Genomic DNA, 26,244 nt, shown 5'->3' with positions numbered 1-26,244 from the left:
AAGTTGTGAAAGAGCCTGCTTGGTGGGAGAGGGCAATCTAACTGGAAAGGGGAAGGTAGCTGCCGTCAGTGAAAAGAGAGGAATTGGCTCTCTTGCTAGAATCTGCCATCGTGTGCTCAAGTGCCTCAATCTAGAAGTGGAACTAGTGGGGTGAATTTGAAGCATCGTGGCTGAGCAGTGGATAATGGGGATGGTGTTATGGTTCGGAAAATCATTTGGGTGCTTCCCCAAAGACCCATGTGTTAAAGTCTTGATTCCCAGAGTCTTGCATTAATGGATTAAGGGTGGACCTTAATTGAATTATGGTGTCTGAGGTATAGCCTTGAAAAGGGATTAGATTGGCTTCAGCTGTTAGGGTGGGGCCCTAGCATCCAATCACTGTGGCTCTAGAGACTTGGATCTGAAGGGAAAGCATGCTTCCTGTCCCTTTCTGCTTCCTGATCCTTCCTCTGCACACATTCTGCCATCAGATGCCAGACTAAGGGAACAATTTGATCTTGGACTGTGAGCCCCCAAAACTGTAAGCAAAAATAAACTCTCTTCCCTCTGCAGTAGCTTTTCTCGGGTATTTTATTTAAAGTAATGAAAAACTGACAAATGAAGATGACATTTGTGAGGGTGGAGCTCTCTGCTGATTTCATACAAAATAATCCCATCACTTATCATGCTCTTTTGCATAGCCAGCCTTGTTAGAATAGAATTGATTTTAGAATGATTGTTGAGCCATTCCAAATGCTTCTTTTAATTGTCACCATGGACACTATTACAATTCAGTCAAGATCAGTGGTTTTTAATCACATAAAGCCTTCCTTTGCCTGTGGACCACATAATCTTTTCCACTATATCCCTTCTCCAACTCATGTGTCACATCAATTTAGCTGCCCTTGTCCACATTCTTACTCCATGTTGCTTCCATTTCCTATCGCCTCTTTTTGTTTGTTTGCTGATTGTCCAGCTTTTATTAAGCTGCTATAGCCCAAATACTCCAGTGCTGACTAAATCTTCCTTTCTTTATTATATGTCCAGCTCATGAAACCCAACTGCACTGAGTCTGGCTTTGATGCCAGTTGGCTGGCTTCTTTCCAGGTGTTAATTATTGAATAACTTGTCTTATTATTTGATAATAATTATTATGTGTGGGCATCAGTGGGAAAAAAGTGGTCCAAGAATGGAATGCAGCCTTAGAAACAGGTCCAAATCCTGAATATCCTGCCCACAGACTGTGCACAGAGCTTGTTAGCCCCAGGAGAAATGAGGCAATGCTGGTGCTTGCCTTTAGAAGACTTAAGGCATTGATACATTACAAAGAAAAATGGGAAGAGCAAAAAGAGAAAGACTGAGGAGAGTGAATGGGTGGGAAGGACAAAGGAAGGCAAAGGGGATAAAAAGGCATCGACTCTTGGAGCACCATACCTAAACACCGTTGGTGTTAATAAAGGCCAAGGATGGTCTCTTTTCCTGTATTTGCATGGTTAAGACATGGTCTTGGGAATCACAGCAATGTGGATCTTAGTTTAAGTTCTACAGTTACACAGGCTATCCTCAGGCAAGCTCTTTCCCTGTCTACAACCCTAGTTTTCTCCTCTGTAAAATGAGGGTGAAATTGACTATGGAATATCTTTGTCATTAGGAGAATCTTACTTCCCGCCTTGCTTTTCACACCTGTCTCTTCCATTTCACAAAAGAAAGATACTGCCCATCTCTAATCTTTCATACTGCATCAGCCTTAATGTATGTAAGGTTCTCACCACACAGTAGCTGGTAAACACTACCATAATTACTGTAGTAGCTGTTGTTTGTGCAGCCTTTACTTCTTCCTTACTTTTTCCTATCCTGCTTCCTCAACGAATACCATGGGGACTCTCCTACTGGAATCCCTTTCTACTGGAATGCCGTGGGGCCTCTCCATACTGGATTCAGAGAAGCACGTGCAGTCCTCCCCTCCCCTTTCCTGGGAGCATGCAGACTGAAGGGGAGCTACCGCGATTTACAGGCAGCCCACAGAAGTTCTCTTTAGTTCATTCACACCGCTTAGCTGAAGTAATTGAAGAAGTTTGGTGATTTTGGTAGAAAGATGTTGTATGAGTGGTTTATTGAATGGTCAGAAGTAGTTGATCACAAACACAAAACAGTTCAATATTTTATCCACTCGTTGCCTTTTAAACTATTCTGAACCTCCCCGTCGCCTCTGCCATCCCATGGTTTTCTGATCACTTGTAGTTTTACGTGAAGTGTGTTCAGTGTAATCTAAAATGAAGTTTTCAATGAATATCCAGTTTGGTGATTTCCCTGTGTTAGGCCCTTCACAATCTCTATCGCCTATAAGTTTATTTTGAAATGCGCCATTTACTGCTCTTCTCAACCTCAGATGAGACCATACAGGTTGTCTAACTCAGTGGTCATCAAAATATTTGTTGATGCTCTCCCTCACAGAATGTCAAAAAACTCGGTACCCCTCACACTTAAAAAAATTGCCATTAAGATTTTTTTTAATGTTTGATATCATCTGATGCAAAGGATGCAATTTCTATTGTGTTATAATCATTGGCACTTAATACTAATGTTATTAAGGTAGGCATTTGACCTAGCTGATTAAAATGCCTGCATCCCAAATCAGTGCTTAGGTTTGATACCCGTCTCTGGCTCCAGATTCTAGCTTCCTGCTAATGCAGATGTTGGAAGGAAGCACTGATGGCTCAAGTAGTTGGGATCCTGTCACATACATGGGAGGACTGGATTGAGTTCCTGGCTCCCAGTTATGACTTCAGCTGGAGATTGAGAGCGCTCTCTCTCTCTCTCCCTCAAGTAAATAAGTAATTAAATAAAAACACTGCTATATTACCCTTTCAAGTGTATCCACAGAACTGCAATAGTGTACACGTATTGTCATCCACACATAGTCTATGGGAAAGCTCTTCTCTAAAGGTGGGAAAGTTTGCAATGCTGGTTTTTCTTCTTGAACTTGCATTTCCATTTCACTTGTCCCATTGCTTTTATCCTATTATCTGGATGTTCTTGAAAGTTTCTACCAACAATCTTATAATTTTCTACAATAAAAATATTCATGAATATGTCTTGATTTCCTTTGTGTCTAAGTCTATAGCTATTAAAAATTATTCTGGAATGAGTTATCAAATGTTTTTAAGAGTTGATTAGTCAAAATGACATATGTATTAAAATTTCTAATGAATAATTATTCAACCTAAAAAATGTATTGGAAATTTATTCCAGGAATCCTCCAACTTCTCCCCCAGTGGCAGTCTAACCTTGGTGTGTGGCGGTAGGGCAGGGAGGCAAATTCCAGGCAAAGGACTTCTTTCTCTTTGGGACTGGAGCTGCCTTGTGGTGGGTGTGGGAGAAAATCCCAGACTTGGGCCAAACAGCTGCCTCCGTTCTTTCCCAGCTAACACCTTCTTCCACAGGCAACATGACTTCCCCCGTCTGTTTCCCATACTTGTCCTGTTGCTTTCACGGAGTTCTAGAGAGGTTCACCTAAGATTATATAAAAATGCCCTGTACGCACTTGCTAATTACTGTTTTTAGTAGACAAAGGAAGTGCCCTTTATGAAATTTGGCCTCTGAGGCCCAGAATTTAAATTGCAGCGTGGTAATTATAATGCTACTTTAATCTGACCTGTTTGGTATCACTTCAGGCTTACCCACATCTAAAATATTAAAATAAATGAATTTTTCTTCTCAAGAAAAATGTGAAGGCCCTTAGGGATCCTTGAAATAATCTTAAAAATAAAGCTAAAAGGATTCTTATTGAACCTAAATGATTCTGTGATCACTCTACTGAGAAGCTGGCTCTGGGTCTGCCCTTAGCCAGGAACCAAAACCCAAGAGACACCAAGTGTGCGACAGCAATGAACGAGGGACTCAGCATCACAGCCCTGTGTCCTCACAGCCAGGAAGCTCCCGATTTTAGGAGCTTTGCATTCTAGGTTCTGGGAAAGGAGAGGGACAGGAAGGGAGGTGGGGGGGAAGTGGGTTGGAGGATTTCTCTACAGGGTAAACAGATACAAGGAACTAAACAAGGGGTGGAAGAGGAGGAGAGAAAAGCAAAGGGCTGTGTTTGAAGTCTTCCCATCTTGAGTCCATCACTCACATCCCCTGGAGACCAGTGTGAGCTGGGCCTGTTTGTAGTCCTAGCCCTGGGTGGGTCCCAGTGAGGAGGTGGAGGTGGAGGTGTGGCTGGCTCTCCCCTGACAGAGCCTACATCCCAGCTTGGCTTTGAAGTTGACCTAAACGATGCTTTCATCAGGTTTGCAATATTGCTGTGGCTATAATTGAAACTTGAAACAAAGGGCTTGCACTGTTGGGTAAATCCTCTGGTAGAGGAGATTCTCCATGTCCAGATGGTTTCCCTCTGTTCTTCTCTTCTTGAGGATGCTCCTGGCCTCCGCATCTCACACACAAAGCCTGGAAACCCATCGTGCTCTAGAGCAGGTTGGCAAAATGCGCACCAGGATGGACTGCGGGGTCTAAACCAACACAGCGCCATTCCCAAGTGTGTGCATCTTCCTCCTCCCTCCCTCCCTGCCTTCCTCTTTTCCTTCCTTTCTTTTTCTTTTGTCTTAGAAAAAAATTCTTACAATACTAATGCGATAGTATTGTGAATGTTCATTACAAAACATCCAGAAAAATGCAGATAAACAAAAGTAAAATTAAAACAAAAACATGTGAATCTGTTCTTCCAAAGTTAATCTCTTTTTTTTTTTTTTTTTTTTTTTTTTTTTTTTTTTTTTTTTGACAGGCAGAGTGGACAGTGAGAGAGAGAGACAGAGAGAAAGGTCTTCCTTTTGCCGTTGGTTCACCCTCCAATGGCCGCCGCGGCCGGCGCGCTGCGGCCGGCGCACCGCGCTGATCCGATGGCAGGAGCCAGGAGCCAGGTGCTTTTCCTGGTCTCCCATGGGGTGCAGGGCCCAAGCACCTGGGCCATCCTCCACTGCACTCCCTGGCCACAGCAGAGGGCTGGCCTGGAAGAGGGGCAACCGGGACAGAATCCGGCGCCCCAACCGGGACTAGAACCCGGTGTGCCGGCGCCGCTAGGCGGAGGATTAGCCTAGTGAGCCGCGGCGCCGGCCCCAAAGTTAATCTCAATTAACATTCTGGTGATACAAAATTTCCATCTACCCCTCTCTCTCTCTGTGTGTCTTCCATTCTTTCTCTCTCAGTTTGTATATTTGCACATCAATAATTTATCTACTAGCAATAAAGTTTATTTCTTTAAAAATCTGTTTATTTGAAAGGCAGAGAATAGGAAGAGAAAGAAAGCAAGAGAGAGCATCCATCTGCTTCTTCACTCCCCAAATGTACACAACAGCTGGCGCTAGGCAAGGCCAACGCTGGGAACTCAATCCAGGTCTCCCATGAGGGTGGCAAGAACGCCATTGCCTGACTCATCGTTGCTGTCTCTGCTGGTCTGCATTTGCAGGAAGCTAGTGTCAGGAACCAAACCCAGTTACTCTAGTGTGAGATATGGGTTTCTTAACCACTCGGCTGAATGGCTGCCCTCAGAAGAAAGATTTTTGAGGATGACAACACTCATTTCCCTCAATTTGGTCCAATTCTAAATAGAATCTTGTGGCAGGCATTTTGCTTAGCCATGAAGTTATCTATGTCCCACACTGGAGTATCTGGGTTTGATTCCTTCTAAGGCAGACTGTGAGAGGCAACATGTGATGATCCAAATAGTTGGGTCCTTGCAACCCATGTGTGAGACCTGGATTGGGTTCCTGGCTCCCAGCTTCAGAACAAACCAGGCCTGGCCATTGAAGGTATTTGAGGAGTGAACCAATGGATGGGAGTGCTCTCTCTCTCATTCTCTCTCTGACTCTTGAATAAATTAAAACATACATTAAATTAAATCTTCCATTTGTTTCCCTCATCTAGTTTCATCTAACTTTTAGACCATGTGTGATTTTCTGGACATAGTTATCTGAGAAATTCAGTATTAAGTTTCTTTACATGAGGGTAATTTGTGGTTGAATTTTCATGCATCCAGGGAGATGCTGATATAAAAACTTTCTTTCTGTGAACATTTCTGATCTCTATCAACAGATATGATTGAGGGTTTGGCATTGTGGTGTATTGGGTAGAGCTGCTGCCCACAATGCCAGTATCCCATGTGGGTGCTGGTTTGTATCCTGGCTGCTCCATATCCAATCCAGCTCCCTGCTAATGTGCCTGGGAAAGCAGCAGAGGATGACCCAAATATTTAGGCCCCTGGACCCTCATGAGAGACCTGAAGAAGCTCTTGGTTCCTGGCTTTGGCCTGGCTCAGCCACAGCCCTTGTGACTGTTTGGGGGAGTGAAACAGCAGATGGAAGATCTCTATCTCCTCTCCCCCTCTCTGTAGCTCTTTCAAATAAATAAATAATCTTTTTTTAAGGTACAATTGAAAAGTGTGAAGTAAGGGTAGACATTTGGCACAGTGGTTAGTTGCTACTTGGGATGCCCAATTCCCATATCAGAGTGCTTGGTTCGAGTCCCAGGTCTTTCACTTCCAATCCAGCTTTCTGCTAACGTGCACCCTTGGAGGAAGCAGTGATGGCTCAAGTGGGTCCCTACCACCCATGTTGGAGAAGCAGGTTGAGTTCTGGGATCCTGGCTTTGACATGGCCCGTCCCAAGGTCCCAAGTATTGTGGATATTTGGGGAGTGAACCAATTATGGAAGATATTCTCCCTCTCTCTCTGCCTTTCAAATAAATTAGAAAATAAAAGTGTGAAGCAAGGTAGACCCTAATGTCTCCTTCATAAACTGCCCTCCTCCCTAGTCTCTGGTTCCTACTCTTTTTTCAAGAACCAGTTGTTCTTTGTGCTACAGGAACTCTGGGAAGGTTTTCAGATGAAGCTGTGTCTCCTTACAGACACCACACCAAGTCCTTACCAGGCATTTAGTAACACACTAACTCGGATTAGATCATCAGTTCCTGGGAAGACAGAAGACTGACAAGGGTATAGGTTTGGGCGGGAGAGAATAACCGGGAATAGAGAGTGAAGGGAGGAGAGAGATTGTGAGCCCATGTACTTCCTCCAACATGGACCAAGACCACTCCACTGCACACACACACACAGAGGGAGGGAGGATTGTTGTAAGGATCCAATATCCCTAGAACCCTAGCAGATCTTAGACAGTTGGGAAATCAAAAGCAGTCTTTCTCTTCCTTCTTTGCCTCTCTGTCTCTTTAGTTCCTCTATACCATAAGCAATATTTTCTTTCTTTTTTTTTTAAAGATGTATTTGTTTACTTGAAAGTCATAGTTACATAGAGAGAGAAGGAGAGGCAGAGAGAGAGGGAGAGAGAGAGAGAGAGAGGTCTTCCATCTGCTGGTTCAATCCCCAGATGGCTGCAACGGCTTGAGCTGCGCTAGTCCAAAGCCAGGAGCCAGGATCCTCCTCCGGTCTCCCATATGGGTGCAGGGGCCCAAGGACTTGGGCCATCCTCTACTGCTTTCCCAGGAGAGAGCTGGAAGCAATATTTTCTTTCTTTCTTTCTTTCTTTCTTTCTTTCTTTCTTTCTTTCTTTCTTTCTTTCTTTCTTCTTTCTTTCTTTCTTTCGGCAGAGTTAGACAGTGAGAGAGAGACAGAGAGAGCCAACCAAATGGCTGTTACGGCTGGTGCACTGTGCCGATCTGAAGCCAAGAGCCAGGCACCTCCTCCTGGTCTCCCATGTAGGTGCAGGGCCCAAGCACTTGGGCCATCCTCCACTGCCTTCCCGGGCCACAGCAGATAGCTGGACTGGAAGAGGAGCAACCGGGACAGAATCCAGCACCCCAACCAGGACTAGAACCCTGGGTGCCGGTGCCACAGGTGGAGGATTAGCCTAGTGAGCCATGGCGCCGGCCTGGAAGCAATATTTTCTAATCACTCACTTGGAATGTAACTCCAAATGGTCCCATGTCTTAGTGTTATAACACCCCTGGCCCAGTGCCCACCACAGCTGAGAATTCTTTCCAAACCACTTTAATTCAAATTTGCTAGAGCAGTGGTTCCCAAGACTGGCTTGTCATTGGAATCGATCTAGGCATTAAAAAAAAATAAAAGAATACAGATTCCTAGGGTTCAATCCTTGATCACTCATTCAGGGTAACTGAGGTGTCGGGGAGAGATCTTCCATCCACTGGTTCATGTCCCAAATGGCTGCTATGGCCAGGACTGAGCCAGGGCTCGGCCAGGCTGAAGCCAGGAGGAAGGAGCTTCTTCAGGTCTCCCACACAGATGCAGGGGCCCAAATTGTTGGGTCATCCTCTGCTGCTTTCCCAGGGAGCTGGATTGGAAGTGGAGAAGCCGGGACTCAAACCGGCATTGCAGGAGGAGGCTTAACATTCTGTGCCACAGCACTGGCCCTCACTAGGGAGTTTTAAAATGCATATTTAAATCAGATCATAATTACCCCAACTTACAAACCTTCAGTTGATCCTCTCTCTTGTTAGATAGGGTTCAAAATCTTTGACATGACTCACATGGAGAGAGAAGTAAGGATGGGGACAGAGAAAAAAATAGGAATTTCTAGGGACCTGGGTTCTGGTTTGGATTCTGCATATTCTTATCAATTTGTAACTTCTCTGGCCTCAGTGTCTTCACCATAAAAGTGCCTGCAGGGGGAGCCGGCGCCGTGGCTCACTTGGTTAATCCTCTGCCTGCGGTGCCAGCATCCCATATGGGCACTGGGTTCTGGTCCCTGTTGCTCCTCTTCCAGTCCAGCTCTCTGCTGTGGCCCAGGAGGGCAGTGGAGGATGGCCCAGGTGCTTAGGCCCTGCACCCGCAAGGGAGACGGGAAGGAGGCGCCTGGCTCCTGGCTTCAGATTGGCGTAGTTCCGGCCGTGGCGGCCGTTTTGGGGGTGAACCAACGGAGGGAAGACCTTTTCTCTCTGTCTCTCTGTCTGTAACTCTACCTGTCAAATAAATAATTAAAAATAAAAAAAAGGAAAAAAATGAAGTGCCTTCAGGGGATAATATGATCACAAATTCTCTCAGTTTTAACATTCTGACATTTCTTCATTCTGCACCAAAGCTTTGGGAGCAAAATCCATTCCAGAACAAGGAATAGGATTTGGCTGGAGCCTAAGTCATGAACACATTCACCCACTGTTAGCTGATGAGAAATAAAAAGTGAAAAATCAATGGCAACAGGATGTGAAACATGTCAGTGTGCAAGAGCTGAACAAATCTTGGTGTTATGGACAACACACAGTTACACTCCTGGCTTTTGATGACACATTCAAATGGTTCAAGGGGAAATTGGGATTCTGGGAACTTTTCTTGCAAAAGAACAATTTTAAAGTCTGCTGATGAATGCATCTAGGCTTTAGCTTCGTGAATATATGGAAAATGCTGGAATAATCCAGTCCCAAGTGCAAGCGGAAATGATGTGAAACTAACTACCAAGAGAAAATGAAAAGTTTCTGTGGATGACTGGCCATGGTGCAGCTCCTAATAATGGTCTGGAGCGTAGATGAAATAGTGTGTCAACAATTGCCTTGCTTGGGTGATTACAAGGACTCTTGTAAGTTGATAAGGAGCTTGAATTGCAGTTTTTAAAGCAGGTTCAGAAACACTTCATTCATTTCCACTGAGCCATGTGCATGTCCCTGAGGTCACAGGTGGCATCCATCACTTTAACATACCAAGAACTTCAACACATTGAAACTAATCCACTGCAGTAGACAGAATGGTCGGAAGCAAGGCTGCTCAGAAGTCCTCTCATGCGGTGTTTCACTTGCATGCCCCTTCTGCTTCCCAGTTCAACCTTAATGTGCTGGGACGCCCTTTCCTTCTGCAGGCCAGCCATTCTCTCTGATCAGTCAACTGTCTAAGAAATCTTACCTTTCCCAAGAAAGCTGGGCTCTGTCAGATGCATGGGGGTTGATAACTTCTGGTTCCTGAAGCTTAATTAATCACTCCATCTTCTGTGCTACCATATCATCTCACAAATATTACTCTGTTAAGATTAAGAGACTTAGATATATCTGTCTATCCCTCTAGCTGTGTGTGCCTCTTTCTAGCAGACATCATGACTCCCTTACGTTTGTGTCTCCCATTTTCACCGCAGTGTTCAGCACATAATTGGTCCCCAATAAATACTTAGAGAAAGAATTGCAGTGATGACTATGAGAGTGGAAGGTGGAAGTGGGGGGAGGAGGGATAGTTACCATCTCACAGAGACTTTTATTTCAACTTTTTATAACAGTTATACAAAAACACACATTGGCAATGAGAGTGTAACAGAACACAATACGATTTGAATCCTTGTGATAAAGATAAAAGAATGCCATGTGGGAAATGTTGACCTTGAACGATGGTGTTTGAAGATAAGACAGCTGGTTGAAAGAGAAGAGAGTCAGGTGGGACATTCTGGAGGGGCTCTCACCTCCTGAGTGCCTGCAGAGGTTGCTCCAGCCAGGTCCAGGTCAATCCTGGATATGACCATTCCTGTATGTTCCCCTCCCCTGTGGGATAATTTCCAGGCTGATGAGTGAGGCCAAGGGGGGTGAGAGAAGGAAGGAGAGTAAAAGATTGCCTGGAGAGATGTGAGCATGTTGGAAGAAGGAGGAAGAAAGGGAGCTGGTATGGGCTGGATTTTGTGTTCCCTTCAAATTCATAGATGGAAGAACTAACTCCCAGGGACTCAGAATGTGACTTTCTTTGGAAATCAGGTTGCAGATGTAATTAGTTAAATTAAAATGAATTCAGCTGGGAGGGTCCTCCTCCAATCGGACTGTTGTCTTCATAAAAAGGGAAAATCTGGACACAGAGACACACACAGGAAGCATGCCATGTGAATACCAAGACAGCCATTGAGGAGCCACGGTGAGGAGCACAGGACAGACCCTGCCCTCACAGCCCTTAAGAGGAAGCATCTGGACTGTAGGCTCCCCGCCTCTAGAACCCTGAGGCACTATACTCCTGGTCATACACCCAGTCTGTGGTGTTTTGTCAGGGCAGCCCTAGCACACTAACCTGGGAATGAAAGAGCACCTGTGTGTACGTGTGCAAGAGAGGATAGCTGTGAGGAAGAAGGAAGCTGAGAGGCGGTGGTTCAGTTCCTGGGCTGGGTGAGGGAAGCATGAGAACAGGGGTGGGTCTTTTCAGTGTGTCAGACACTTGTAAGTGGAGTAGCCATGGAGCCAGCATGTGGACACAGATTATCGCCATGCTGTGGGCCAGCAGCCCCTGCCGTTCTTGGGAGACTGTGAAAGCCGGAACTCGTGGGAACTGTTTATGGTGGTTGCAACCCAGGCGGGAGTGCACATGTACAGTATGGTACGTGGCATGGAACTTAACTTGTGCCACATCCAACTGCATTGCAAACTTGGAGGGAGTTTGTGATTGCGGCTGTGTTGCCCTCTTTGCATAGCATCTCTCTTTTTTATTTTTTTTTTACGGAGTTTCATAGATTTTATTTTATGGAGTCCTTCCAATTTTTTTTAACTTTTATTTAATGAATATAGATTTCCTAAGTACAGAATATGGATTACATTGGTTCCCCCCCATGACTTCCCTCCCACCCGCAACCCTCCCCTTTCCCGCTCTCTCTCCCCTTCCATTCATATCAAGATTCATTTTCAATTTTCTATATATACAGAAGATCAGTTTAGTATACATTAAGTAAAGATTTCAACAGTTTGCACCCACATAGACACACAAAGTGAAAAATACTGTTTCAGTACTAGTTATAACATTAAATCTCAATGCACAGCACATTAAGGACAGAGATCCTACATGAGGAGTAAGTGCACAGTGACTCCTGTTGTTGACTTTACCAATTGACACTCCTGTCTATGGCATCAGTAATCTCCCTATGCTCCAGTCATGAGTTTCCAAGGCTATGGAAGCCCCTTGAGTTCTCCGACTCTTATCTTGTTTAGACAAGGTCATAGTCAAAGTGGAGGTTCTCTCCTCCCTTCAGAGAAAGTACCTCCTTCTTTGATTACCTGTTCTTTCCACTGGGTGCATAGCATCTTACACAAAGTGAGAAAATGGTTTTTCTTTAGGATGATAATTTTATCCAAAAGCTTACCAAAAGAAGACATTCATTTTTTTAAGAGTTATTTATTTGTTTGAAAGGCAGAGTTACAGAGAGGCAGAGGCAGAGAGAGAGAGAGAGAGAGGTCTTCCATCTGCTGGTTCGTTCCCCAGATGGCTGCAACGCTCGGAGTTGGACCAACCCGAAGGCAGAAGCCAGGAGCTTCTTCTGGGTCTCCCACGAGAGTGCAGGGGCCCAGAGACTTGGGCCATCTTCTACTGCTTTCCCAGGCCATAGCAGAGAGCTGGATTGGAAGTGGAGCAGCCAGGACTAGAACTGGTGCCAATATGGGATGCCGGCACTTCAGCCAGCGGCTTTACCTGCTATGCCACAGCACTGGCCCCCAAAACATCCATTTGTTAAAATTACATTTTTCATCCAATAATACGTACCCAGTTTGCATTTATGTCTACTTAAATCTTAAGTATCCATCTGTTTCCTTCTTAGAATAGTAACATTGGATTAAAAAAAATTTGATAAAAAAGAATCCAATGGTGATCAAGAAATATAATTAAGTACTTACAAGCACTTTCTTATAAACTGTTTTACTTGATACTTGCAATATCTCTGAGGTATGTTCAAGGCAGATTTTACTGTCCCATTTTACAGATGAGGAAAATTGAGGCTCATAGAGCTTAAGTAATAACAAAAACAAAACTTGATTCTTTCAACCTCCAAATCACTATATCTGAGAAACTGTTACTAGAAAATAATACCACTTAATGTCTTCAACTTCTTTTAAAGATTTATTTATTTATTTGAAAGGCACAGTTACAGAGTGGCAGAGGCAGAGAGGGAGGGAGAGATCTTCCATCCGCTGGTTCATTCGCCAAATGGCTGCAATGGCTGGAGCTGAGCCAATCCGAAGCCAGGAGTCAGGAGCTTCTTCCTGCTTTCACACATGGGTGTGGGGGCCCAAAGACTTGAGTCATCCTCTGGTGCTTTGCCAGGCCATGACAGAGAGCTGGATTGGAAGTGGAGCAGCCAGGACTAAAACCAGCACCCATATGGGATGCTAGCACTGCAGGTGGCGGCTTTACCTGCTACATCACAGCGCCAGCACCTTATATCTTCTATTTTTAACAGACTAACTACCCTATTTGTCTAGACATCAATCACTAAAAGTTCAAAAAATTGTCATGGAAACCCAATTGTTACTTACATTTAGTCAGCCTCCCTATTGCCAGGTTCTGCATTCATGAATTTGACCAACTATGGATAGAAAATTATTTGGAAAGAGGCCGGCTTTGAGACATAGGGGATTAAAGTGCTCCTTGTAATGCCAACCTCCTATTTTGGAGCAGTGCTTTGAAATTAGTTACTCTGCTTCATGCTAATGCATCTGGGAAGGAAGTGGATGACAGCCTGGCTTCCTGTCACCCAAGTGGGAGATGAGGATGGAATTCTGTGCTCCTGACTTTGGCTTGGTCCAGCCTTGGCTGTTGTGGCCATTTGAGGAGTTAACCAGCAGATGGAAGATCTCTCCCTCTCTCTCTGTTGCTCTTTCAAATAAATAAATATTTTTTAAAAATGAAACTGGCAAAAAATTGCATCTGGACTTACATGTACAGACTTTCCCCCCTCTTTGTCATTATTCCTTAAGCAATACAGTATAACAACTATTTATGTAGTATTAGGTAGGGTAAATAATCCAGAGATGATTTAAAGTATATGGGAGCCATGTGTAGGTTATAGATATCATTTTCTCTAAGAGATTTGAGCGTCTGCAGATCTGGGTGTCCACAGTGGTGCTGGCATGGATACCAACAGAGGACTGGAATTAATTTTCTGAGTAGAAAAAGTCTGGACTCCTGGAATTGTGCAGAACTGGTTTGAATGTCTCTTGCCCGGCCAAATTATTTAAGATCATCAAACATCAATTTATTGAACTGCCTTATAAGCGTCAATGAGATGAGATTTGTTTAAGTGTTTATTAAGGCCAAATAGCCCCAATGAATAAGAGAGGATTAGCATGCATAGAGCAAATTTTCTCAAGCAAATGTCTAAGATCAAGGTCAAAGTGGTAATATGCAGCCATGACTGTATTCACACCCACGCAGGGCTGCGGGCTGGTCAGGGAGTGCCCTCCCTTCCCACTTACTTGTCAGAACTAAATGGAGTAGGAACATTCCTCACCCTCGCCCTCGAAGGCGCACATTTCTCTCCGGCCTGTCCGGCGGCTTCTCTCAGGGCTTCGTGCCGTCACTGGCACAGTCAGAGCTTTCTGTGTAGGAAGAAAAAACAACTTGCTGTAAAGATCCCTGCTGTGGACCAGGGAAGCCTGGAGGACTGTAAAAGGAGCACAATGACGACTCCTTTAATGTCATCCAGATGATTTTCTCGTTCCTATTTTTTAAGCTTAGCTTATAATTCCATGTTGCCTTGCAGCGTGCGATTGATCCTGGCACCGTTCACCACCTCAGAGAGCGTTGCTGGGCTTGTTGGTTCTGGGGGTGCTTTTCTAATTTCAGAGTTCTCCTTTATATGAACCCCTTACGTGCTCATGTGGATGAATGCTACGTGGTTTACAAAGTGTTTAATGTATCGGATTAGTTCACAGAATTTTAGACCATGGACTAGGGAGTCAGTGGACTTTCTGTAAAGGCTCAGGCAGTAAATATTTTATGCTTCAGGGGTCTTTTTATTTCAGTGCTCAGCAAATGCTCAAGTCTGCCCGGTGGCACGAAGCAGCCGTAGGTAATATGTCAGCAAATGGATGGAGTTGCCTTCCTATATAATTATGGAACTCATTTATGGATGCTGAAATTTGATTTTCATTTAATTTTCACATGACATAAGGTAATAGTCTCCTTTTGATTTCTTTACCATTTAACAAATGTTTAAAAAAAAAGTGTTCTTAGCTCACAGACCAGGCAAAAATAAGCATACTTCACCTACCTCTGAGCTCGAGGACTTTATGGGGATTTTCATAGAATCAGTGTTGGATTTGCCAGAGACTCTGAAGAGCTTTTCAAGGTCCTCCATTCTATAGTTGAGCTTCTGAGCACAAAGAAATTTAATATTTTTGGAGACAAAACTGTAACACTGAAATCAGAATTTTTAAAGCCGTGTCATTGCTCCAATAAGCACCAAGGCTTACACACACCCGTGCCAGCATCGAGGAAGAGCCTGCTCTCTGGACATAAACGTCTGTCTCCAGATTAGATCTTCGACCTCAACCTGGAGAGCCTTCAGCTTTGCAAACTCACTTCTCAGCTGCCATTCTTATGGCTCACCATGAGGGAGAGAAGAAGGTATTTTGAGACCTCACGCATGTGCCTTATGTTGCTACTTAAATTGACTATTATTCATTTTGAGCTAAAAGGATCCTTAGAGATTTTCTTGGTTTCACACCATGGAATGGGGGAGACTGAGGCGAAAGAGCCTAAACAAGCTTTGTAAGATCCCGCACCGGCAGAATCAAAGTCGTGTCTTTGGACTCCCACTACAGGGCTCTTTCAATTGCACCATACAGTCTGACACAATAGTTTATGGGTAAGAAATTACTCCTAATTAAAGCATACCTTTTGTGTTGAAGTCCAGGGCACAAATATAATAACTACTATTAATTACCAACTCATTGTTACATAGCAGGAACTATACCAGACATGCATAAATTATGTAATTTGATCCTTATTTATCTCCACTTATAGGTGAAGAGATGGAGGGCCACAGTGGAGTCACAGTTCAAATCTACTTTTCTCATTGAAACCTGAAATCTTTTCACTTCCGTATCTTCTCTAGGGGGTGCATTTGCTTCAAGATGCTGAAATTGCAACCGAGACTGGCACCTACTACAGTAAGGATTTATGGGGCTGGGGTCTGAGAAGGGGCAGTGTGATTTCAAGGGTCCTTCAGTTGAACCCCATGATGCCCTAGCTCTGTCTTCCCTGGCCTGTTGCTCAGATCTCAGGCTGGCTTCCAGGGGCACCTGCATCCTCATTCTCCCCAGTAAGGGCCAAGGTGAAACCAGGACATCAGTCAAACAAGCATCCTGATCCATAACTGAGGGGTCCATGGACTAAGCATGAAATTAATCCTCAAAGTCCATCCCTAGAGCTAGGCGTGCTAAGAAGGGAGAAAGGGGTGCTTTCTTTGGGAAGGAAAATCTAACAGCTGTTAGGAAACAAAGGGAAGAATGTGGTTTATTCCCCCATCTACTTGAAAGGCAGAGTGATAGAGATCTTCCATCTGCTGGTTCACTCCCAAGTGCCCACAACAGCCAGGGCTGGACCAGGCCAAAGCTAGGAGCCAGGAACTCCATTTGGGTTTTCCATGTGGGAAGGAGGGTCCCAAACATGTGAACCATCACCTACTGCCTCCCAGGATACAGGAAGCTGGGCTGGAAGTGGAGAAGCAGGGACCCAAACCAGCACTCCAATATGGGATGCAGGTGTCCTAAGTGGTAGCTTAACCACTGTGCCATAGTACCCACGTTTTACATGTGACCAATGAACTGACTTTATCATCTGTATATCTACTTCATGTTTACTTAATCAACATGATCAAAGAGAGAGAATTGGCAGCATAACCCTTGGTAGTGATATTCTTGCCCACCAGCTCTACCATGACAGGGGAAGAATCACTCAGTGCAGCAGGCACACCCACCCGATACAAACATCTCTGGACACCTGTCTGCACGGTTTGGCATTATTAAGTGAGTAGGTATGAGCTTGTCAAGGCAGGACCTTCCTAAAAGTTATTGGAGCTTTTCTTGGTGTCTGAATCAGTGCTTTCCAGGGAGAAGCTAAAGGAGCAAGTACTAACCAAGTCCAGATCTTTAGAACCTGTACTCAAAACTCCTCCTTGTCTGCCCAGCCTCAGGGTCAGTATCTCAACATGTTCTCGTACCTTTAGTCACTCGTCATTAACATCTGGCTCCTGTGTTAGATCCTAGTCTCCTGAAGGGAGCATTCGTTTTACTATCTTTGACCTTCACTTTGTCTTTGACCTTCAGGCAGGAGCAGCATCTCACTTCAGGAGGACCAATGCCCATGACCAAATGATCAGCACCAGCTCTGACAAGTGGGCAGGACTTGAGCCACAGGACACTGCCTGGATCCTTTCCTTCATCCTAATTTCCCCTTTGACAAAATGGACAGGTTAACAGTAAGTGCATACATAAAATACCGCAGTGGCACATCTTACAGTCAAGGGTGTCTGATATTCAGTGAAGTATGATACGGACAGCCATGTAGAATTCTCTGACAAATGCCCCCAAGGGCATTTCAAGGTAAGTGTCAACTGCTCAGTTTGTCAACCTCAAGAGATTTTGTTGTCCCCATAATATCCAGGATCCCTTTAATAACTCACCATCTGTCTTAGACAGATGAAAATGTAAAGCTAGGGGAGGACATTTGGCCTGGTGTTAGGACAGCCCTGTCCCATTTCAAAGTGCCTGGGTTCGATACCCAGCTTCACTCCTGACTCCAGCAGCCTCTGGGAAGCAATAGGTGATGGTTCAAGTAGTTCAGTCCCTACCACCCACGCTGGGGACTTGAATTGAGTTCCAGGATCCTGGCATTTGGGATGTGAACCAAAATTTGGGAATTCTTTATCTGTCTGTCTGTCTCCTCTCTTTGCCTCTCAATAGATAAATAAGTACTTTTTAAAAATACATAATGTGTGTTTTAAGTGTATTCCAAATCTTTGGGAGGAATCCTTTGTATTTTGATGGCCTGTTACATTTGTTATAGTACTGAATGCAATGCTTAATCTCATCTTTACTTCCCATTTCCATCTCCCCCTTCCTCCAGCTTTAAATAATGGGGAGAACATTGCAGCGTTTTGGAAAGAATACAGTAATTTCAGTTCTAGCCCCATTTTGTCAGTAATTAGTACATGCCTCGTGTCCCTGACCTGTGCTAATATTTCCCTCATTGTGATGTAGGGTCAGATGAAGTTGTGTGTGTGTGTATGCCCTTGAAAATGATGACATTCTGTATTCTGATGAACAGGTAGGCCTCTGTTCCCCTCTGCAATTTTACCAATCTTGGCCCATTTCCAAAGACAACACTTCAGAAGAAAGGGTGTCTTTTAAGGGGCATTTGATTACTTCCTAAATTCATCCACCGATGGCTGGGATGATTTCGGTTCTCCAGACATCTATAAGGCATGGAAAACAAGGCGACCCATTGTTACATTTGACTGCATCAAGCTTCCAGCAAGGAGGCGAGCTCCCTGGCTTTAGCTGAGGGCTGGCTGTCAGCGTCCTCTGAGGCGGCCTGGCTCTGCAGGAATGGCTGCCTTTGCCGTGGCCGCTGGGGCAGGCTTATCTGGATGTTTTCAAGGCCATACTAGCTTTAACTTGAGATTGTGAGTTTCTTACCATGCTACTGACCATAGGTATTAAAGTAGTGATCACTTATTTGTGGTTTTCTTCCTCTATATTCTGTAAGGTTGTTCTTGACTCTCTTTGTACATTAGGAGCTATGCCTGTGTCTTTTGCTTGGTTTTAGGGGTAAATTATGGATTGGGAGTGGGTGGACAGTGGGACCCCAACAGGTCCTCAGTGCCCATGCCGTGCTTGATTGAGCAGTGTCCAGGGCCCTCAGGGAAGTTCTGGCTTTCCATGTGGGAGCTGGGGACAAAGAGACGTTTGTCAGAGATCGGAGACTCAGAGCGGAACCCAGTTTCTGATGCTAGAATAGGAACCTCCTGAGCACAGATCCCCCCACTTTTGGTTTTTGAGTTTTGGCTCTGGTTCTCTAGGTGTAAGAAAAAAAGGGGTGGGACGAATGGTGCCTGAGCAGGCATTTGACGTTATGTCTTTAATTGGTTTAAGCCAGAGCTGTCTTCTCTTGTCAGTTACCACTTCATGGTGTTCTTTTTTTTTTTTTTTTTTCTTTCCTGAAAGTGAACTTATTAGTGGATTATTTTCCTTCACATCTTTCTGGAACAGTTCCAGATTCTTATGGCATTACAGAGCGTTTGCCTAAAGGCCTTCTAGGGAGCAGACAGCACATGAGAGGCGTGGGGGATAAATTACATGGAGGAGTTAGGACAACACTGGTCATGAAACCTGCAACACAAGGAAAAGGCAGGGCATATCATTTGCCCACTAAGTTACTTGAGACCAATGACCAAAAATGAAAATTACATAGAAAACAAAGAAGTCTATATTATTTATTTAAACTTAAAAAGCAAGAGAGACTGACCTAAAATGGAAAATAATTTTCCAACACTGAGAATTATTTGTGTAAACTCACAGAGAAAGAATTTCTTTTTTACTTTAGCATGTATTTTTGTTGGACAACAGAGTAATATTGGTCAACTTTTATTTGTGATTAGAGTTTATAAGATACAATTCTTATAATGTGTCCAACCTTTATAAAACATTTTTATTTGCTTTCATTTTATTTGAAAAGCAGACAGGCAAAGAGGGAGAGAGAAAGAGAGCAGAGGGGGTTGGGAAATGAATATACCATCTGCTGGTTCACTCCCCAAATGCCCACAATAGTAAAGGTTGGGCCAGGCCCAGGAGACTGGAATTCAATCTGCATCTCCCACTTGGGATCAGGGACCAGGTAGTTAAGCCCTCACCTGCTGTCTCCCAGGAAGCAGGATAGGAAGTGGAGCCAGTACATTAACTCAGGCACTAGGATATGGACTGCTGGTGGCCAACCGGTGTCTGAACCACTGTTTTAAGTGCCCACCCCATAATACATTAGATCTTTTTCATTTCGCAGCATGTTTTTGTGTGTGTGTGTGTTTGATCACTTTATTATTTTACTATTTTTTTAGTAAGGCAGTATTTTTTTTTTCTTTTGTTACTTTTCTCTCTGATGAATAAGGGAAATTCCTCGAGAAGTCCTTGTAGGAAAAAACAAGAAAATTAGTCTCTGAAATGGATTTGATATGTTAAGTTTATAGATGCAGAAAACATATTCCTGGTTTCTCACAAAAACTATATTAGTTCAAATGATTTAAGAACATAAAAATAAATACTTGAAAGTCCAGGATAAATTTCAGCAAACAAAAGGAGTGAAGTGCAGGAAAATGGGATACATTTTGATAGAAAGGGGAAGGAGACATGTTTATACTTTAGGCAAGAGCCTCTTTAAAGTGGAAGTTATAGGACCAGCGCTGTGGCTTAGCGGGTAAAACCTCCGCCTGCAGTGCCGGCACCCCATCTGGGTAGCAGTTTGAGTCTCAGCTCCTCCACTTCTCTTCCAGCTCTCTGCTATGGCCTGGGAAAGTAGAAGATGGCCCGAGTGCTTGGACCCCTGCACCCACATGGGAGACCAGGAAGAAGCTCCTGGCTTCGGATCAGTACAACTCCAGCTGTTGCAGCCACCTGGGGAGTGAACCAGCGGATGGAAGACTCTCTCTCTACCTCTGCCTCACTCTAACTCTGCCTTTCAAATACATACATAAATAAAATATTTAAAAAAAAATACAGTGGAAGTTATTTCTAAAATATCGCTGAACAGGATTTCTTTTGGGGAATCGGCTTTAACAGAAAGCAGAGTCACTTGTATTTTATTTATCTTTTCCCCCAGTTCATTAATTGCCTGTTAAATGAAGCAAAGTAGCAATTTCCTGGGGGCAGAAAAGTCCCTTTATAAAACGCAGCAGAAAGATAGCACGAGTCTTTGCCCTTAGCTGCTTGATTCTCTATGCCTAGGGGGCACTCCGAGGGCTGGGGAGCTGCTGCCCTGGAAAAGACACAGCTAGGGCTCTCCCGGGCTACCCCCGGGAGTCCGCGCGCGGGGTGCTGCTCATACCCCTTGGGCGTACACCAAGCGCTGGTTCACGGCATTAGAGTCAAAACACCCGCTCGCTAGCGTGTCCCCAGAGGTCAGGAAGCAGAGTTTGGGACCAGGAAATGTGGCCGCCTTGGCCAGGTTCCAGGTTGGGCGCCTCGACCCTGGAGCACCTGCCTTTCTGCTCTCCCGGGGGGCGATCTCCGGGCTGGGCCGGGGGCGCGGGCGGGTGCCCGAAGTGCGCGTCCTGGGCAGGGGCAGTCGCAGCCTCCCGCCCGGAGCCCCGACGGGCGCGCAGCCAGGGCTGGGGAGGGGCCGCGCGAGGGCGGGGGCCGGGCGCGGGGCAGGGCCGGGCTGCGCCTCGCTGGGCTCCCGGGCAGCTCCGGGGCCGCGGCTCTCCGAAGAGCAGACACTTGCCCCCGGGGGTCTGCGGTGTCGCAGGCGCCCAGCAGCCCTGGCCATGAGGACCCTGTGGATGGCGCTGTGCGCGTTGGCGCGTTTGTGGCCTGGGGCCCTGGGCGGCTGCGCCGAGGCCGGGCGTTGCTGCCCCGGCCGGGACCCTGCCTGCTTCGTCCGTGGCTGGAGGCTGGACAGGGTCTTTGGGACCTGCTTCTGCGACCAAGCCTGCCGCCTCACCGGCGACTGCTGCTTCGACTACGCCAGGGCGTGCCCAGGTGGGTGGCTGGGCCCAGGGTGGGGCGCCAGCTGTTTGCCCTCAGCCAATCTGCGCAGGGTAGGGTGCTGCGCCAAGCACCCCCCAACCCCTTCCATCGCTGCGTGTCCAGCCCCTCCATCGCAGCCTGTTCCAACGCAGCCCTCCCACCACAGCTGGCTGGAAGGGGCTGCAGGGTCCCCCCCCACCCCCCCAAATCAGGGCAGGACTGCTGGCGGAGTGTGGGGCCACTCTGTGCTTGAATTCTGGGACCCAGGAACCCCTGCTGGATAGGGCCTCCACCATCTGCAGGGTCAGGTCTCAGGGGCATGCCCCGGCCGGGCTCCACCACTCACCTGTTGACCCTGAGGGGTCTATGGAGCTCAGCGACAGGTGAGGAGGGCAGGAAGCTGTCATTATCTCACCTTGTGCCAAGAGCTTGCTTTGGGAGGCTGCTTTCTTCCGGAGAGCAAGTTTTTGGAGGACTGGGGTTGTCCTCACCTCTGGACCTGCTGTACCACAAATGGCAGCCCCTAGGGTCAGTCTTTTTCATCTTCAGAGTTTCCACAGTGTCTCACTGGTGCCTTGCTCTGGTGAAGGGTCAATAAAGGATGGCTTAAATGAATTAAAAGGTGAGGGAAGAAGCACGGTGATGTGAGAGAAGCCAGGTCTGGAAACAAAAGTAGTCCTGCTCTGTCAATCACATTGCCTCCCAAACCACATCTGGGTTAGGGTTCAAGGTCAAGGACCCATGTGTGGGCTTCTCAGCATCTTCCAGGGAGAGGAACCCAAGGGCTGTGTCATAGCCCTGGAACAGGGTGCCTCTTTGCTTCTTTTTTTTATTATTATTATTTTAAAGTTTTTATTTAATGAATACAATTTTCATAGGTACAACTTAGGAATATAGTGGTTTTCCCCCTCATACCCACCCTCCCACCCCAACTCCTGTCCCTCCTCTTACTTCCTCTCCCATCCCATTCTTCATTATGATTCACTTTTATTTTACTTTATTTTTTTGACAGGCAGAGTGGACAGTGAGAGAGAGAGACAGAGAGAAAGGTCTTCCTTTGCCGTTGGTTCACCCTCCAATGGCCACTGCGGCCGGCGCACCGCGCTGATCCGATGGCAGGAGCCAGGTACTTATCCTGGTCTCCCATGGGGTGCAGGGCCCAAGCACTTGGGCCATCCTCCACTGCACTCCCTGGCCACAGCAGAGAGCTGGCCTGGAAGAGGGGCAACCGGGACAGAATCTGGCGCCAGGACCGGGACTAGAACCTGGTGTGCCGGCGCCGCAAGGCAGAGGATTAGCCTAGTGAGCCGTGGCGCCGGTCTATGATTCACTTTTAATTAACTTTATATACAGAAGACCAACTCTATACTAAGTAAAGATTTCAACAGTTGGCACACACACACACACACACACAACGTAAAAAGTACTATTTGAGAACAAGTTTTGCAGTTAATTCTCTTGAAAGGGCCCCCAGCCCATGGCCAGTTTTGGACCAGAAGGGTGTTGCAAGCTAATGATTTACCTATGAGAGGCGATATATGTTTTTGATAAGCTGCTTGCCTCTGCCTGCTGCAAGGCCTGGGTATTTTACTATTAAAGTAAGGTGGAAGAGTCAGCTATGTAGGATAGACAGGGCCTGCAAGCCAGGGGTCCCCAGCCCCTCCCCGGAGCATCCTGACCCTCCGTTTGCTCCGCTTACTTGGATAACTCAAGCAAAGCTTCCCTCACTGTCTCTCATGAGGGGCTTGCCTGTATGTTAGAGGTAATTACAGAATTCACATAGTCCAGAGAGTGTGTTGGATCTGTGGCAAGCGCAGGATGGAGAGATGAGAAAGATGCATTTTCTGTGCCCTGGGGGTTCCTGGTTCAGCTGAGCATACCAGGTACAACTGCACGCAATGTGCTCAGTGCGGTCACCCTCCTCATCCCGGGGAGGCGCGTTCCAATCCCCAGTGGATGCCTCAAAGTGTGGATGGTACACACCCTGTACACCCTGTACAGACCATATGTTTTCCTAGATGCTCTGGAGCGTGGTCACGTAGCACCAGATCAGTTCTTCCATGAGCTGTTTCCTGGTGCCTCCTTTGCATCACGACTGTTCTTGCATTTAGGGTCATTATTAAGTAAAATAAGGCTCACCTGAACACAAGCCCTGCGACAGTAAGAGGTTGATCTGGTGAGAGAGACAGCTTCTAGGTGACATCTACAGTGTGGCTAGGATGGATAAAGGGATGGTTCATGTCCTGGAGTGGATGGAGCAAGAGTTCACCCCACTACTCAGAATGGGGCACTATTCAAACTATGAGCTGTGCATTCTGGAATTTTCCATGTAATATTTTTGAGTCATGGTTGACTTTGGGAAGCTGAAACTGTGGAAAATGAAATCCTGGATAAAGAGGGACTAGTCTACTGAGATGGGAGATCCAAGAGGTGGTCTGGGAGCAGAAACTTTAAGTAGCTGAGGACCTCAAGGAAGACTTCCTGGAGGAAGTCGTGGGCCACCTAGTCCTGAAGAGTGAGCAAGGGTCTCCAGGAGAAGGGGGCCAGAGGAGGGCGGCAGTTACTGTGGGCATCAGCCTGTCTGTGCTGATGTGCTGGGCCCTAAAGATCCAGTGGTACACGGGACAAATGGAGGACTCAGCTAGCTCTGGAGGGATTCCTGCACTTAGGAGAGGGGAAAGACCAGGTGAGAGTTATGAGAAGAACTTGCTTTCAAAAGACCTCACGGCGCAGCAGGGAGCTGCGGCTTTTATTTGGTTAAAAAGAAATTGTTGATTTTCAGTCTAGGAGCAGAAAGGGTAAAACAAAGAGCCTATTTTGGGAGCGGGGGCTTATTGGGTAAGTGTGGAAGACATGAGATGGCTTTCCCTCCTTGGGAAGAAGGCAGAAAGAGACCACAGGAGGCACGTGCTGGGAGAAGGGCTGGGAGTGGCCGACAGGAAGTGGTGTCTAATGGCATTGCCAGAGGAGCATCTTCAGGACCCCCGCCGGGATCGGGAGAGGACCTGGCAGGCCTCGGAAGCAGCATTTGTGGGTCCACAGGGCTCCTTGGTTGTCAGTTCTCTGCACCTGGAGTTTCTTGTGGGTGTAGAGGGGAAAACAGAGGCAGGAAGAAGTGGCTTGTTGGCCAGCCCCAGCCTGTGGGTGCTGTCAGGGATGGGAGGGGAGGGCGCAGTGCATTGAAGAGCTCTGTGTCCCCCACCCTGCACAAGCGCCACAGCTGTGCTGACAGTGGGCGCACAGCCCGGTGGCCCTGGCCCTGCCTCCCCTGCCCAGAGCTGACCAGGCAGCTCCTGGAATGCAGGCTTCCATTCGCACAGTCTGCCTCCCTGGTATTTACTTTTGACGTGCGAATTTTTTTCTTCCCAGAAGTAATCTGAATGCTTCCATGTTGCCCTTCAGATCAGAGGATGTCAGGTTCACCCTTTATGCTGCCAACCACTGGCTTTGCAGATTGTGTGTCAGCCTCTGGGGCCCAGAAGCACCAGGTGCAACTGGTGGAGGAGTGGAGGGAGGGAGATAATGCCTGGAAATCCAGGCGCTCAGGTCGGCACTTAAGTAGCAAATGTACTGTTGGTTGGCACTGGGGAATATTTTATGATTGAATATTTGCACAATGGTTTGTGATGATATATTACAGTGATTTCTATGAGTTGTTGTTAAGTCATAAATATCCTTTATTGGGGCCTGGCATTGTATAGCAGTGGGTTAAGCCACTGCCTGCAATGCTGGCATTCCATATGAGTACCAATTCAAGTCCCAGCTGCTCTGCTTCTGATCCAGCTCCCTGTTAACGTGTCTGGGAAGGAACAAAGCAGAAGATGGTTCAAGTACTTGGGCCCCTGCCATCCATGTGGGAGACCCAGTGAAGTTCCAGGCTCCTGGCTTTGGCCTGGACCAGCCGTGGCTGTTGTGGCCATTTGGGAGGTGAACCAATGGATGAAAAATCTCTCTCTGCCTCTTACTCTCTTTCTCTCTGTCACTCTGCCATTCAAGTACATAAATAAATCTTTAAAAGAACTCTTTAAAAATTAAAACAAAAACGTTTTATTGAATTCCCATCATGTGCCAAGTACATATACACTTTGTCTCATTTAATTCTTCCAGCAATTCTGTAAGAAAGGCAGGTCTGGACCACAATTCCTGATTGACAATCCAAAAATCCAAAAAGGGCTCAAATTCTGGAGGCAGAGGCTTGGCATAGTAGTTAAGATGCTGCTTGAGAAGCCTGTATCCCCTAGTGCAGTGCCTCTGTTTGAATCCCAGCTCTGTTCCCATGTCGTCTTCCTGCTAATGCACACCCTGGAGGGCTGCAAGCGAGGTCTTAAGTGTTTGAGTCCCTGACATCCATGTGGGAGGATTGGATGGAGTTCCAGGCTCGTGGCTTCAGCTCTGGCTATTGCAGGCATTTGGGGAGTAAACCAGCAGATGGGAGATCTCTCTGTCCCCTCTCTCTGCTTTTAAAATAAATACCTTTTTTAAAAAATTGTAAAATTCTAAAGGGTCTTTTTTTTTGGTGATTCATTTGGCAGCAAACATCCTACCTGACCTGAGTTGATGGAAGATTATTGATAGTCTTTGGTTATTCCATTTTGTGCGAATATATCTGGCCTTGGAAATAAAAATATGTTTGGAAAGGGGCTGTCTGAGACACTGTAGGAAGAGGGCACATCCAACGTAAGATTCCCTTCTAGAATCCAGGTGGTCCTGAACTCTGAAAGTCACTTCCTCAAGGGTTTGGGAGATGGTGTTTGTGACCCACATCAGCATTTTACGGATGCAGAAGCTGAGCCTTTTCGGGATTCTCATCGCTCAGGTTAACATAAATGAGCTGAAGAGCTGAGA

The 26,244-nt window shown here is 46.1% G+C and overlaps 1 protein-coding gene and 1 long non-coding RNA gene across 2 annotated transcripts in view; both read left to right on the top strand.

Moving 5' to 3' along the window:
• Positions 1-424: 424 nt before the first annotated feature.
• Positions 425-20,399, top strand: LOC127490583 (uncharacterized). Its single transcript, XR_007918627.2, has 4 exons — positions 425-520; positions 15,777-15,831; positions 16,990-17,141; positions 20,208-20,399. It is a non-coding gene; the product is annotated as an uncharacterized lncRNA (long non-coding RNA).
• A 664-nt stretch (positions 20,400-21,063) lies between these two features.
• SBSPON (somatomedin B and thrombospondin type 1 domain containing) overlaps positions 21,064-26,244 on the top strand; it is a 28,696-nt gene continuing 23,515 nt past the window's right edge. Inside the window, exon 1 of the mRNA XM_008255656.4 lies at positions 21,064-21,411. Within this exon, the coding sequence (XP_008253878.2) occupies positions 21,198-21,411 (214 nt within the window). The 5' untranslated portion in view covers positions 21,064-21,197. The remainder of the gene's footprint in view (positions 21,412-26,244) is intronic.

Source organism: Oryctolagus cuniculus, chromosome 6 (assembly GCF_964237555.1).
Source record: "Oryctolagus cuniculus chromosome 6, mOryCun1.1, whole genome shotgun sequence".
Lineage (NCBI taxonomy): Eukaryota > Metazoa > Chordata > Mammalia > Lagomorpha > Leporidae > Oryctolagus > Oryctolagus cuniculus.
This window is presented reverse-complemented; position numbering and strand designations above follow the sequence as displayed.